Source organism: Poecilia reticulata, linkage group LG18, assembly GCF_000633615.1.
Source record: "Poecilia reticulata strain Guanapo linkage group LG18, Guppy_female_1.0+MT, whole genome shotgun sequence".
Taxonomy (NCBI): Eukaryota; Metazoa; Chordata; class Actinopteri; order Cyprinodontiformes; family Poeciliidae; genus Poecilia; species Poecilia reticulata.
This window is the reverse complement of record NC_024348.1, coordinates 3550575-3566453: the sequence shown is the minus strand read 5'-3', so window position 1 is coordinate 3566453 and position 15879 is coordinate 3550575. Positions and strand designations below refer to the sequence as shown.

The 15879-nt window shown below is 38.3% G+C and overlaps 1 protein-coding gene across 1 annotated transcript; it reads left to right on the top strand.

The window, feature by feature from the left end:
• Positions 1-369: 369 nt before the first annotated feature.
• rce1a (Ras converting CAAX endopeptidase 1a) lies at positions 370-15534 on the top strand. Its single transcript, XM_008434988.2, has 8 exons — positions 370-682; positions 1443-1545; positions 3557-3640; positions 4174-4252; positions 5597-5764; positions 6828-6899; positions 6996-7058; positions 7793-15534. The coding sequence occupies exons 1-8, from the start codon at positions 543-545 to the stop codon at positions 8020-8022; spliced, it is 939 nt and encodes a 312-aa protein (XP_008433210.1). The 5' UTR covers positions 370-542; the 3' UTR covers positions 8023-15534.
• Positions 15535-15879: the final 345 nt, after the last annotated feature.

The following is a 15879-nucleotide window of genomic DNA, read 5'->3' as shown; positions in this document are numbered from 1 at the left end:
TGGCAGTTTCTAATAAAATGTTTTTATTTTTGTTAAATTATTTGTTGTAGTATTCTAATTTTAAATGTCATGTTTTCCTTAACGTAAGCAGGATTAAATCATCGTAATTTACAGAAATAAAGGGAAGCCGGTCTGTGTACTTAATGTATGTAATACATTTCCATTATCACTTTCACAGTGATAAAGTTCCTCAATAAAATTCTAATTTATAGAATTAATCTCTAAACCATTTTGATTCACATTAACAGAGTGCTGCAGAGGGGCTGGAAAACCAACTGCTAGAACCCTGGGTTACATATGTATCTCCACCAGTTGGGGGCGATAACATACCCAGAGGTGTCTCAAACTACAACATACCGAGGAAAAAGAAGGAAACCGATGATGACGCAGTTAGAAAGCGCCGAATCGCTAGCAGTTGAACTAACAGGTATTATAGAGTTTTGACAGATTCTTCTGATTTGTGCTGATGTTGGCGCGTGCCAGATGGTCCAGAAGCCAGCCCGGCTCTGCTTAGTGCTCCTTCTTCACCTGTGTGAACCATCATGGCGGAGGAGGAAGGCATTGTGACAGAGCAGATGGAAGAGGCTTCGGGTGGACTGTGCTGGCTGTCAGTGCTGTCCTGTCTTCTGCTTGCCTGCTGCTATGTTGGCAGTTTGTATGTCTGGAGGAGCGACCTGCCCAGGTGAGTATTAACGAGCATTAGACTAAAGGCTATTCCGCGGTATTTAGCTGCTCTAAGCTACTGCTACTCCAGAATATACCTAGAATGCTCAACTGAACTGGATTCTTCTACAGTAAATGCAAAATCTACTAAAACTAGTTTGTAAAACTCGTGAAAAACAAAAACTTATTTGTTCTCTGTTTCCCTCTTTATCTCAATCCATCCTGTCTCTAGCTGAAAAAAAATCCCAATGAACATTATCAACTAGCCCATATTTCTGTGACTTTAGTTCTTCTGTTTCCCTTCCCTGTTCCTTGTTCCTTTTAACTCACCGCTTAAACCCACATTTTATGACTCCAAACGCTTCATTGAGTATATGAAAGAAAATGTGTCAAATGAAGGATTGTGATAGTTTTCACCTATTTCACAAAATGACAATAAAGCTAAAGCTGTTTAGAAATGGAGATTTGTTGCTACTGGGGCTTTCTAAAGGTGATTGTTTATAGATTTACTTGCGTCCTGTCAGCTGCTCTCTTTAGCTTATTGAACTGTTTTAACATAGATCCAGTTTTTCTTTAGTCACAAAGCAAACTATCGGTTTTTAGAAGAAAAAAAACAACCACCATCAGACAAGTTATATCTCCTCCACTATCAAAGATTGACTGTCTTAGAAAAGCTCCCAAGTGGCAGCAACATGTCATGTCATGACATGACAGTGTGTTTGTGGCCGTCTAAATCCCACTAGTGCACTTTGACCTTAATGTTTGTTCTCCGTTTTCAGGGATCATCCTGCAGTGATAAAGAGGCGCTTCACCAGCGTCCTGATCGTGTCGGGCCTGTCGCCTCTCTTTGTTTGGGCATGGAGAGAATTCACATCAGTCAAGGTGAGTTTAAAACAAACTTTGTTCAAATGAACTGTGTCTTTGAGGGATTCAGTCTTTTACAGAGAGCTGAAATTACAGAAATAAACTATACTGAAATATATCCATATATTTATGTGCCAAATACCTCCAAACATTCCTCAAAAGAAAATTATTCTTTCATTTAAATAAAGTTAATTTTATTTAATTTCTTGAGCTGTATGACATCCCATCATATTGCAGGTTTTTGTCATTATTACATTATATGCTTGATGGCTAAATTAAAGATTAGTGCATCAAACTGGGTCCAAACCAATAAATGTCAGCTGTGGCTACAAATGAGTGCAGTTTTTTGTAAAGCAGTAACTTTTCAGGCATGTGGTACAGGTATTCATATGCAGCCTGACATGCATGATCAAAACATGGCTAAGATGTGTATTCAGTCATTACTTATCTGGGGCCTCATGCAGAAAAGAGTGCGCTGTTTTCACACTAAAGCTTGGCGTTTGGAAAAATGTAGAAAAGTGCGGCGCACAAAAAAATTTGGCTGTATAAAGCCATGTTCAGGCACGTGACTGCACACCTTTCCTTTGTACACCCCAATTTGCGGGAAATTGAGGCAGCTGCTGGTCCGCCCTGTCGCTCCCATAAATGCATATGTAAATTAGTATAAATACCCGGAAGTCTGCCACCACGTGAAGCAATAACCATGGCAACGTCCTTGTTTGTAGCAGTATAAATATTTATAATAATAATAACTATATATTTTATTTAAAAGGAGCTTTCAGGGCACATGCGGTAACCTCACTAAAATAAAAATAATACATTTTAAAGAGAAAAAAAATATCCAAATAAAAAAATAAAGAGATGCAATCAGTAGCAGAGATGTGTGAACAGTAGCGCTTTCAGCCGGGCAGACAGCCTGTCAGAGAGTCCTTTGAGTCGGAATGTGGATGTTTATTCTAAATAGTGGAATCATGTGCATAAGTTGTACATTTACGGAATCGAGATGCTTTCTGTCCATATGGCGCATTCACAAAGCGGGCATGGCTCGACTGAAGGATGACTGCAGCTGGACCGGTATCGGTACCGGTACCGCACAGCTCTTTAAGTTTTGCTCAGAGATCCAGGATGTTCAGTCTGGATTAATCTAAACCCTAATAAACCATCATCAATATTTCCCAGCAGATCAATCTGATCAATCACTCCCTCTGAATCCTTCCATTGGCGATGTTCTCCATCAGAGCCAAAGCGCTCCACATTTACGCGGCTCGCCTTCACGCAGCTACTTGAATATGTGTGATTGTCTACACACCTGCTCACCTTAAAAATAATCAAACCTGATCTGTCTAGAGTTAATCTGCTGATCCAACGTTGTTTTCTTTTTTAGTCAGAAAAGACTTAAGTATTTTGAAGTATTTTGTTTCTTTTTTAGTCTGAATAAGAAATGACCCCATAGATGCATTTCATGCGCTTTGGCGCACAGACCAATCTTTATGAGATAAAAACAGAGGAAAAGTATTATTTACATTCAAGTGAGGTTTACGCATCCTTCTATTTTAATTTTCTTTATTTTGTGTGCGTGTTAGCTTATTGTCTGAGGAAAAATGCGGTTCAGTTTCATCATTTACGTTTAAACAATAAAATATTAAAATCATGAAAAAACAACAGGTTTGAAGCTTCTTGGTCTAAAAAACACTGAATATAGTCAGATTTCAGTGTATTTAGGTGAGTTTTGATGCTTTGTAGTTTGATATTGTTCACAGAAAACGTGTGCGTATATTTACGCAAACGTTGAAGCAAATTTAATTTTTATACATGCTGATTGTGCGTAAAATATGGCGGCGCACATTTTTTGTGCGCATGCACGCTTTATGCATAAGGCCCCTGATGTGTGACTGATTTGAAGTATTTTGTTTTGAATGAGTTTGCCTATCTTCTTTGCCTTAATGTCAGCTGATAAGGCAAAAGTCCTACATGTTTAAGTAAATACTGTTTTTATCCTTACTGTACCTTTGATGTGTTTTTTTGTCAGACTGTCTCACCATTGCTGGCCCTCTTGGGGATTCGCCTTGAAGGTTTTATTCCTGCGATTGTTCTTCCTCTACTGCTGACTATGGTAAGAAATCATCCACTCTGAATACATTCTGGGAAAAATGCTGAAGTCGAATCCTAATAACCACAGAAGGGAAATAGTTCTTACAGCTTGAGCTAGTTAGACTGTAGAAACATGTAATAGGGACATTAAATGTTTTAGGGGTTTGTTTGTGGTTGTTTATCCACCACATACAATATTATTTCATTATTAGTTTCAGGACTAATTGATTTTAATCTGAAAGGTGTACTCACTTTTGTTGCCACCTGTTTACATATTATTGTCTGTGTGTTGAGGAGATGGCAAATTTACACTGTTAAATTTGTAAAGTGTCGTATCTCATGAAAAGATGTATAATATGTGAGGGTGTACTTACTTTTGCTAATAATTTACTGTGTGTGATTGTGATGTTTGCTTTTCACCAACAGTGAAGGAGTTTTTCCTTTAGCCTAACCTGTTTCAGCTCCTAAGGATCAGTCAGTGGGTGGGAGAAACTGTCCAGATGTGAATCTGGTGTTTTATGTATAAAGCTGAACTGATGCTGTGTTTTCCTGCAGGTCCTGTTTCTGGGCCCACTAATGCAGCTGTCCATGGACAGTCCCTGGAGCTTCACAGACGGTGTTCGTGTGGTACTTGGTGAGTCCAGAAGCTTTCTTTTTGCTTTTCTGTATAAACGAGCATTTCATTTTAAACTTTAGTTTGTCTGCCTACGTTGACACACATTAAGGAGTTTGGTTGAATCCCATGTCAACCTAACTGCCTCTTTGTTTCCGAAACATTAGCACCAGCTCTGTTTTTTGCACATTCATGTTACATGTTGAACATCCCAGTTTATCTGTTGCCAATTTTTTATCCACATTCTTTATAAATATGGCTGCGCATTATACTTTAATTATAGTGTTTAATTTTTTGGATAATTGTATCATTTAATAACATAATGACTGGCTCTTCTTAGTGGATATTATTAATGTATCACTTGAAATATGTTCAGTCTCTTTCCATTTTAAACATTCTGTGGTTGATGGATAAAAACAAGCTCAGATTCCTTTTAGTCAAATAGTTACATAGTTGTAGCTAAATTATCTTTCACTTTGAACAAGAAAAGGTATTTTTGTTTTTGTCTGGTTACTGGAATGAGAAAACATTTTAGATGAAAAGCACTCTGGGTTTCATAAAATCATAATCTGTGACGCAAGAAATAGTTTTAATATTGAGTTAGATATTTAGTTAGATAAATTCCCTACAGTGCAGGGACTAAAATATGAAATGGTTTTCTACATTCTCTATGTGGCAATCTGATCATCTGAATAAATTGATGACATTTTTGTGACATTATCAGTTCATTTCCGTTAATATTTCTCATCCAAAAAAGGTTTTAGGAGAGAAAAATAATTGTTTCTAACTGAGTATATTAATTAAATGTTACAACCATGGGTTTCTGTAAATTGAATAATAAACACTGATAATGTTAAGTACATGTGACCTGAACATCACGTCTTCATTGTAAAATTCTCCGTCTCTCCCTGACCTGATGGAATCTCTCCTCCTGCTCATCACTCATTGATCAGATTCTCCAGATGTGAGAACAAGTCCTGCATTTTGATGCTCATGTTGCTCCATAGTTCAGAAAGTTGACCTGATTGAGCAAAACCAATGTCATTTTAGGATTCAGCTCATCAACATGACCCTAAAAGAGTTGAAAGCCCCCAGAATTTTTTTTTCTCTTGACCAGTGACAAATAACAGGAAGGGCTATTGATTTTTCCTGAAATGTATATCAGCAGGTCAGAATTGTACAAAAATGATAAAAAGGGAATCAGCCAAAAATCCCTGATTGGTGAATCTCTATTTCACCCTCTTTGATGCATCAGTCAGTACATTTGTAAATAAAGTTACAAATGAATTTTATTTCTGGAGAAAAACATTTTGCATCGACTTTACAGCAGCAGAGCTTTCACTTCTTGTTTGCCTCTCGTTAAAGACCCGTGCTTCTGGACGCTGTGCCTCAGCGACATGCGCTGGTTGAGGAATCAGGTGGTGGCACCACTGACTGAAGAGTTGGTGTTCAGGGCCTGCATGTTGCCCATGCTGGTGCCGTGTGCCGGTCCTTCCACTGCCATCTTCACCTGCCCTCTGTTTTTTGGAGTGGGTGAGTAAAATTCAGCGGCAAACTCTGGGCAAGCATGATGGGGAATAGCACACAACACATAAATCTTTTTTTCACAAAGAAAGGTCATTGTCACTATGCAGCACGCTCAAGTGAATAAATCATGAAACAGTAAAATGGTATAAATGACTGAGACTTAACTTCTTTGCTGTTAATGTTGCATGTTGGTTATTCATTTTTGTGTATGTATGTCTTTTATATGAATGCTCATGCTTCAGTGCTGCAAACCAATTTTCCGACAGGGTAATACAAAGCTGTCTAGCTAGCTGGCTACATGGTAAAAGTTTTAAATGATGTAAATCTTAACAATAGTTCTAGAATTTGTCTGTTATTTAACTCAGTTGATCATAATATACTGAGGAAACAGGTGGGATTGTTTAGGACTCTGATTCAGGTCTGAAACGGACAGCAGGCACTACTGTGTGTCATTTGGTAATTAGTCATCTGGTGAGACGTTACTAAAGGTCCATTTTCAGGCTGCTGGTTAAACATCTCTGACGAGATGCAACTTTATATCTGTGTGTCAACGCATAATCATAGTCAAATTATAGATCTTAGTATTCTTCTGATCTGTAAATTACTTAATGACAGAGTGAAGTCTTCAGACTCCTGCTTAGTCCATGTTCTCATCTACGCAATGCTTTTAGGTGTTTTGCATATTAAGACCATTGTAAGGCAAATTATTAAATCCTATTTACTTTTTGAGTTTAAAATTTAAGCCTCTTTGAATTTCCAACTGTTTGCTTCTCTGTAAGCAAACCTGCCTTGGCTAAACAGGCTGGCACCACTGAGTCACTGAATTACATTTTCCTACAAGACCAAAATAGTTTAGTTTTTTTTACTATTTATAAATGAAATCAACATTTGAAAACTGCTCTTTGTATTTCCTCAGGTCATCTCTGTAGAATAGACAAGTTGACTGATTGTCCAGAAGACTTTATCTCTTCTGGACATTTTGTACATTTTAGACCCGTCAGCTGGTGTCTCTGTTATTAATCATAAATTCTGTATTTTTTGCTACAGTTGTAACTGTTCTCTATTTCAGCTCATTTTCACCATGTCATAGAGCTGCTGAGGTTCAGACAGGGCACGCTGTCAGGAATTTTCTTCTCAGCAGGTGAGAGGTGACCTCTTTCATCCTGATTATTGTTGGCATCACCAAACATGAAGAATAATCTTCTGATGACATGTTTGCGTTTCTGGTTTGCTGCAGTTTTTCAGTTCTCCTACACAGCAGTGTTTGGAGCTTACACTGCATTCATCTTTATCAGAACAGGTGAGGTCTCATTTATTATTCAGTTACATTCCAGGTCTGGATAAATAAAAGTTAAAACATTTCAGCCCCTCTTTGCCTCTGTCACAGCCTGACTGAGGCTGCCATGCAGCGGCGGCCGAACCCCCTGACCAGCACCAGCAGGCCAGGCGGGGGAAGTGTTCTGAATGAAATTGTACAAATTTAAAGCAGTCTGGTAGAAAAACCTGACCACTACGATATTAAAAGATTCTAACAATGGGACATAAAAATAATAATTTATCAGATGTCGGCATGGCCACTGGAGAATATTTTTGGTTCAATTATGGATTAAATTATGGATTTTTTTTTCCAGAATTATTAATTTGGCTAAGTGTAAAATATGATGATGTTTTCTTTTTTTTTTTACTGAAACACAGTTGAAGCTAGGAACATTGAAACACAATAATGGCTCCACAAATTGACATTACCATCAGAGAATATTTAGATTATTTTACAGTATGGATTTTCTATGGATTTGTGTAAATTTACATGCTAGGATGATGAACGTTGTCTTCTCAGCAGAGCTTCTGTAGGTTGGGATTTAAACATTTAAATCCCACCACGAGGTGGGATTTAAATGTTTATTTAAAATAAACAAGTGATTGGCGCTCAGCCTGGCAGACGGCCATGTTTACTGGGGAAGCACTGTATGGTAACCATGAAGGATTGCGTGTCTTCATGACCTCTGGTCACTCTGACCTCTCTGTCTTTTCCAGGTCATCTGATTGGTCCGGTTCTCTGTCACTCCTTTTGTAACTACATGGGTTTCCCAGCCATCAGCACTGCACTGGAGCACCCCCAACGCCTCGCCATTTTATCATCCTACCTGATGGGAGTTCTTCTCTTTTTCATGTTGCTCTTTCCTTTAACAAGCCCTTCCTACTATGGCGTCCCCACTCCAGTCTGTTCCCTCACCTCGTCCCCCAGCTCGCTCTGTTTTTCCTGACCCCCTTTCTCTGCCTACACAGGCTTATCTGCTTTTGTCCTGTTGCTGTACAATATTTAGGCAATCAAGGGGTTGGTTGTGTTTTAACGGTAAACTGGCGCTGATGTCCTTTACAAATTGATTGGATAGTGCTGACAAGTTTGGGGGGTTATAATGAGCCAAATTTCTAAGTAATCATTATTTATGGTTTCCTTTATACGTCGTGAACTAGTGAAAGACGTTCACATCTCAGAATATGTTGAAACCGAGGTTAATGCTCCGGGGAACGTTCTGTTCCTTCACTGACCTGATGACCGGAACACAAATCATCTTCACGACTCAATGTTTGTGGAACCACATAAAAAACCATGAGTCAAACTTAGTAAAGGCTTATTTGGTGAAATGTTTCAGTTTTTCCTTTTATTATGCAGCTTTCATGTCTGTGAGGTAATCAGACACTTTATTTTGCTGTTATCTTGATTTGTTGGGACAACCAAACAAATGGTGATGACTGGGTTTGGCCTTCATCCCTGCTGTATGAGTCGGGTCGTAGGAGGATCTAAAGCAGGTCCAGGTTTTGTTGGCTGATCCAGAATTCATGCTTCTTGTTATGAGCTACACTTTCCCTTTTGACTGCATCTTCAGCAGGGTTTCTGTTATCTCTGGCTGTGTGAACCTTCTGGAAGAATCAATACTGCTGCAGCTGCACTGAAGTACAGGAACAGAAATTCTGTCATTACTAATATATTCTGAAAGATATCTAGTTTATTTTTATATTCACGGTTAGATTTTTAGCATCAAGTTTTTTGCCACTTTCTTTTAAAGCGGAGGCTCAATCTTTAATATGTCCTAAGTTTAGTCATATTCAATCAATTTTAATATTATTGAAGAGTTCATTTATTTCAATAACTCAATTGGGGAAAGCGCAAAATATAGATTTCATTTCTGTTAATTGTGATTATATTTCACTTACAGTTAATGAAAACGTGACATTTAAGATTGGAATATTTAATTGGATCAATAAAAGTTCATTTTAATTCAGAAATGTGAGCTTCAAAAAAATGTCTGTTTAAAGCTGCAGTGTGTAACAAAATGTTTTTGTTTTTTTTTTGCGTATTTATTAAAGCTGTCATCATGCTGTGACAGTACAGTATCAGACAGATAATCTGTGAAAAGATTGAGCTCTGTCTCCTCCTCCCACTGCTTCTCTTGCCATCTGAAGAAATGCACCAAAAACAACCAATCAGAGCCAGGAGGAGGGGCTTAGTGATGTCAGTCTTGCTCGAATACGTGCTGCTAAAATGTACTAATGGCGGAAAAATAACTTGCCATCCCAGAAAAGTTGTTTATTTCCCCTATGGCAGCAGCGGGGAAATGAGCGATGTGTACATGAGCATAAATAACAGCGCTAAGACCCTCCTCCAAGCTCTGATTGGTTGCTTCTTGTTAGCACTTGAAGAAGGCAGAGGAGTTAGATTTCTTTTCACACATTATGTGACTCATATTGTCACAAGATGGTGACAGTTTCAACAAATATAACTGAGGTTACATACTGCAGCTTTAACTTCTGCTTCCAGTTTCAAAAGGTACTTATGACTATATAGTTATCTGACTATATGCATTTTAAGTGGCAGTAGTTGAGTCATTTTGCTGATGAACATGGGCGATTGGATGGTTCCAGTCATTTATCTCTGCATGTTTCGTCTTTAGACGCATACAGAACCATTCAGTGGCTAAGCTAGTTATCTCCATGCACAACAAGTTGCCACATAGTTTCAGAATCTCTGCTTTTTCTTTGTCTGGTTTTCATCTGCAGTATGGATAGAACTCTGTTCACCTTCATATTTTCTATCACCAAAAGTTGGTACTGCTCATAAAGTGCGTCATGCAGATAGAACGCTTAGACGTTTGGTAAAGCTTCAACTAAATATTTATTTTGTTCTTTTCAAGCATCTTGCTAAATGTTCCAAAACAGTCAGTTTATTGACAGTATGATTGAACATTTAACAGGTTTTACTCTGGTACTTAGTTTTTTCTTTGTTTTTTTGTGCATTGCTAATATTAAAATTATTTAATGACTCAGGAGAAACAGCAGCTATATGAGAGTTGTCACTGAAGAGTGCACAAATATTTTGTGGTAATGGTTGTTCCTTCTAGATAGAAAATTTAATGTGAATGTCCCACAACCTTTCCCTTTCCCTTAATTAACCTTTCCCTTAATTAAAATCCGTGAAACAATCCTATAAAATCAAATTGAGGGAAGAAAGGCAGTTACTAATTCAAGAGTGCAGCATTGTTATATCTGCTATATTTGTGCAGCCGAAACCAGCAAAGTTTCCCTTCAGATATTCCCAGACAGCTTCCAGTGGCGGTCGGTTGAATGTTAGAGTTCCAGAGCAGTTTGTTAAACATGAGAACAACTTCATCTGAAGGGCATAAAATATTAGAACATTTTCAACAAGTTCTCCACCCAGGATAACACCTTAGCATTACCTTTTGAACTTCAACAAATTACTCCAAATATTAATAATTCAGTTCTGGACTAAACATGTGTCACCATTCTGAGAAACGGAAAGGAAAGATTCAGACTCTGCATCATCAAATACTTAAATTTCACATGTCTGATAGCAATCAGTGATTAAAAACCATCTTCATTGCTAAGTTAGTTTTGACAGCTAGCAACACAGACTGGTGGAAAATATGGAAAAACAGTGTAGTGCAAAACTGAATTTACAGATCTGAAGGCAGTTCATCCAAACTAATGCAAACATGACTATTTTAGGACATGTGTAAACTCAGTGTAAACATTTTAGATGGTTGAATTCCAATGAAAACTTCTTAATGAGTTAGAAACATTGTCCAATAAAATGTTGGTGAAGGTGTAATAGTCTTAAACATTTGAAGACTATTACACATTGCTGTAAGTCCAATGGACATACAGCACATACTGTTAAGTCCATTGGTTGTGAACTCAGCTCACTTCTTAAACTATAACCACTCACTAGTGCCGACTAGCAACACAGACAACTGCAAGTGGAAAAATAAATGTGGTTTGTGTTCCTCAGAGAACATGCTGGTACTCTATAGACACCAGTGGCGTTTCTGTCCAAACAATATGGGAGCGAAACTTGAACAGTGTGATGTTTGGGGCGGGTTTGTCCACTTTTGTATTAACAATAAAAGTAGAAGTTGTGTTTAAAACTGATGGTGCATTTTGGCACATCAGATTGAGCAGTTTGGTGGTCCGTCACTGGTTTGTAGCTCAGTCGGTAGGCTTGAGGAAATTAGATGTGGTTAAAGGCTAAAACAAACCAGAACAAGAACAAAAGCTATAATTAAGAAATATGTGTGTATGCATGTGTGTGTGTGTGTGTGTGTGTGTGTGTGTGTGTCCAGTCTTGCCTCAGTAATATCTTTGCACTTTCAGATAGTCTTGTAAAACATCAGCTGCATCAGCCGATTACTTCAGCAAGACCTTTCACTTGGCAATATTTGAAATTAGGCAGCTGGGAGGTGGAACATTTCTATGAAGATTGATGTTTATGATCAATAAATTGACTGTGTAACAGAATAATTTTTACTCAGTCATGTGTTGTAAGTTATGTTGTGGCTTGAAGTACTGTGAGGACATTGTTCAGGCAGTGAGTTCAGGTGAAGGGCAGATGAAGTGCCAGACCTAATTTGTGCTTTGGCAGCTAAATGAAACAAAGGCTCTGCAAATTCATGGAGGGTCAAAGGTTCACATCTACTGCACTGGTAATCAATTGTTTCAGGGCACACAGACAAAGAAACCCCCCTGACTCTCATATACAATTCTAAGTATTGAGAGAAAAAAGAAAACAGCCTGCTCTAACATGTTTAAATCTCTACTTTCTTCTTCTTTTTTTAAGTAAATGTCCATCAAAAAAATCTTACACCTGTTCAAAACTTCCCTAAAATTACAGACCTATCCCATTTTCAAGGAATACATTTAGAGGAGCTCAAAATCCTTTTTCGTTGCAAATTCTCTTCTGTGCTGGTTCTTCTTTCAGTCATATACTCCAAACCTTTTGTTAAAATCTAATAGCAGGAATGTCACATTAAGCTGCCATGGTTAAAGCAACTACTTCAGGTTGCTACGGTTATAGCAACTAATATCTGTTCAGCTTCTAAGTGTGCTAAGTTTACAACAAAACATACCCTGAACTTTGATTGGCTGAACAAAGCCCAACCACAGCTGATTGGTTGGATTTACTGTCACTCACCACAACAGCAGCGCACAAATTAGAAGTTGCTGTATGTTTCCTCTTATCCAGGCAGGGTCAGATATATACATACAGTTAAGCTAATAATATTTGATTTAATATCCATTAGTAAAGTACACTTAGACCAGACACTGTGCATGCCTGGATTTTCCACCACTCTTCTTGGCAAAATTGGTAGAAAAGATATAAATTGGTTAGTTTCCTGCCACAGTTCTGGCATTAACCCACAGGCCATCAACAATCTACCAGTTAGATTTAGGTTAAGTTGAATCATTTGGAGGTAATCCTCCATCTTCATTATTCCACCCAGTGAGGGCAAACCAACTGACGCTCAATATAATCCTACCACCACCATGCTTGACAGATGGGACCAGTAGTGTTGCGTTGGAAAGACTCACACCAACATCTAATAGCAGCTCAGGCTTTGTCTCACCTGAATGTAAAACATTTCTCTAGAAGGTATTTAGATTTTCTATGTGGGCAGTTGCAAGTTTTAGCCCAAAATGATGTTGTCTGTTTTGGAACAGTGGCTTTTTTCTTAGAGGGCGCCACATCAGCCATGTGTTTGGTTCTGGATTGGAAAAAGCAGGTTAAAGGTTTGATTTTGAAGTATTCTGTGAAGTTATTATTGTTAATGGTAGCCGTGCATGGCTTCAAATTACAGTGAGCTTGTTGAGAAGTAAAAGCATCCTTGGAGGGAAAGCTTGCAAGTTGGAGGTGTGCTGCATCATAAGAGATGTTTAACTTCACAAAGCAGCAATAAGCACAACAGCTCTATCTTGTGAAGTGTAGACTAATAGTACAATGCTGACACCGACACACTAACAATGTAACATTTTTAGTTTGAGAGCTAAATAGTCAACTAAAACAAATGATGAGCTCACAGATGCCACAGCTAACATTTTATTGTCAATAGTTTCTCTACTGCACGAAGAGAAACTATTGACAATAACTTCACAGAATCTCACTTCAAAAATGCCAAACCAACCCTTTAACCCCCAGCCCTCACCTGACACTTGCATACGTTTCCTATGCTCTTTTTCTACGTTTTCTATACTCTTCTATGTAATAAGTTCCAACAACTGTTTGGCATTAGAATATAGAATAATTTAAAAGTTTCTACAAATATTTTTTTGGATGAATCTTATGTGATGAGTTCCAGGTCTTTGACATTTGAAGGCTTACCTGCCATCAGCCTCATCATTAGTTCCCACCGTCTTGAGTTAGGTCCCACCTTTCTGGGTCACTTCAACGTGTTAGTAACTCCAGTCAGAAGACACATGCTTGTAAAATAAGAGAACTTTAAACCTTATAGCTGCAGTATGTAACTGTAATACTTTTTTTTTTGTTTTTTTTTACATATTTGTTGGAAAAGTCACTATGTTGACAGAGTAGGGTATGTGTAGAAGTTAAGGTCTTCCTCATCCTCCCAGTGCTTACCAGAAACAACCAATCAGAGCCAGGAGGAGGGTCTTATGGTGTGTTCACACCAAATGCTTCAAAAACGCGTCCAGTGCTTCAAGTTCAACGCGTGTGCACTTTGAATGCAGACAATGGTGCATTCGCACCATACGCGTTTTGCGTCTTGGTTTACCTTCAAATTCTTTGTGGATGAGGGCTAGCTAATTTTCTGTTGCTGACCCATTTGTTGGATGTGTCAAACACTGAAAACACTCCAAACACGCTGCAACAGGCCCTGGACGCGCCATAGACTCTGAATGTAAACCAAACACGCAAAGCTTGTTTGGTGTGAACATACCGTTAGCGCTGTCAATCATGCCTTTGCGCCTGCTGCAGCGCAGCTTCTCCTTGTTAGCATAGCGTGTCTTGAATGCGAAGGCTAGTTAACATGGCCACTGAAGACGACGGATAAATGGTTTTCCCATAATTCCAAGTTGTTTCTCCACCGTCGGCATGTTTTGCAATGCGTTTCTGAGGTTGATTGACAGCGCTAAGTCCCCCCCCCCCCTTCTCTGTTTGGTTGTTTTCTGTCGGGACCGGTGTTCTGCCATCCTTCAGATGGAAAAAATAGCTAAGTGAGGAGATCGATTTCTTTATTTTTTTTTTTTCAGATTATCTGTCTCACTGTTCCACAACATAATGACAGCTTTAACAAATATGTATAAAACATTTTTTTATAAGTTACGCACTGCAGCTTTAAAACATCTTCAGATACGAGTAATTTTGGGTTTAACTGTATGAGCATGTACGTATAATTGACTCTGTTGATCAGAAGTAGACAATAGATCCTAATTTGTCGCATAATAGCTCAAAATCAAAGTGGTTTGTTGTATGTAACACACGCTGAGTTTTAAAAACATGGTGAGCAGAAACTTGTGACCGTGCTGTTGCTCCGCAGTCGATCCTTGTGGAGGAAATAGTTTTATTTGGAGGCTAATTTGAGTGAAACTTTAAACACAGGTACATGACACAGACATTATCACTTTTTTATGAATGTAATAATGTCGGTTCATCGATGTACAGAAATACTAGCTAAAGTTTCCAATTGCAAGATGTTTTCACCAGATTCACCCTGTTACAATGACCCACTCAAGATTCTGCAAAATACTTCTGTTAGGACGTGGACAATGTCAGGAATGTGTGTATGACTGTCATCGTAACACCAACTTCCCTACAACTCAGGCCTCTTTTCTGGTCCTAGCCCCGTCTGGATAGCAGCCTCACCCCCCTGAGCCTCCCCACCCCCACCACCCCTCCACCACTATAAAACATAGTGATCTTTTGTGCGTCCCTACTAAATATATGAGCCACTGTGTCAGTTTCATACATGTCCTCTGACTACCAAAAAAATCATGACATTGTCTGCTGATCTCACTGAAGCACTTAGTTGGATTTTTTGTTTTAACTGTTGTAGAAAATAAAATGTCACCTAATTATTTTTGAGAATCTGCTGCTAAAAATGTGGAAGAGGCAAAGAAAAAAAAGTGATGACGTTCAGAAGTCGTCTATACAAACTGCAGCTATATTGCATCTCACTATTTTCATATAGAACACCAAGAGGAAGAAAAATGAAATATATTCATTTTCAAGACGTTTAAAAAAAAATGAGATGCTTGGTAAAAGAAATCCAGAGGTGTTTTTAACGAGGACTATGTTTTGTAATCAGATCTATTTTGCTGACAGAGTGTACAGATATGTGCATGTATTTTATTCTGCCTGGGTTCTTTTTGCACAGTTCAAGTTTGGGACTGTAGAACAACATTTGAATATGACAATCTTTTTGTGGGGCATTTGAAGTCACATTTATAAATAAATGTCTTTTTATACAGCTGGCTGTCATGGTGATTTTTGCAATTTTCTCCTAATATTTTGATACTTCTAATAAAAAGTTTCTCTGTGTTTTGAAGAAGGTTCAAAGTTTTAAAATAATCAAGTAGCATACCAAACGCAGCTTAGTAAAAACCAGGCAGACTATGGAAAGCGTAGCTGGTTGTTCTACTCTTCGTGTTTTCTAGACTCTCGGCTAATCAGAAACGGTTGTTTCCTGGAGGCATGGACCTCTGTTGAGGTTGCTAAAGTTTGGCCGTGACATATGTAATTACTGGGTTGCAGACATGTGACCCAAAATTCAGATGGGTGTCAGGAAGTTGGTTCCTCCGATACAAAATAGAGC

Coding starts and splice junctions, on each gene's coding strand:
- rce1a (XM_008434988.2), top strand. CDS start 543: ATGGCGGAGGAGGAAGGCATTGTGACAGAGCAGATGGAAGAGGCTTCG. Junction 6,900..6,995: donor AGGAATTTTCTTCTCAGCAG/GTGAGAGGTGAC, acceptor GGTTTGCTGCAG/TTTTTCAGTTCTCCTACACA. Junction 7,059..7,792: donor ATTCATCTTTATCAGAACAG/GTGAGGTCTCAT, acceptor TGTCTTTTCCAG/GTCATCTGATTGGTCCGGTT.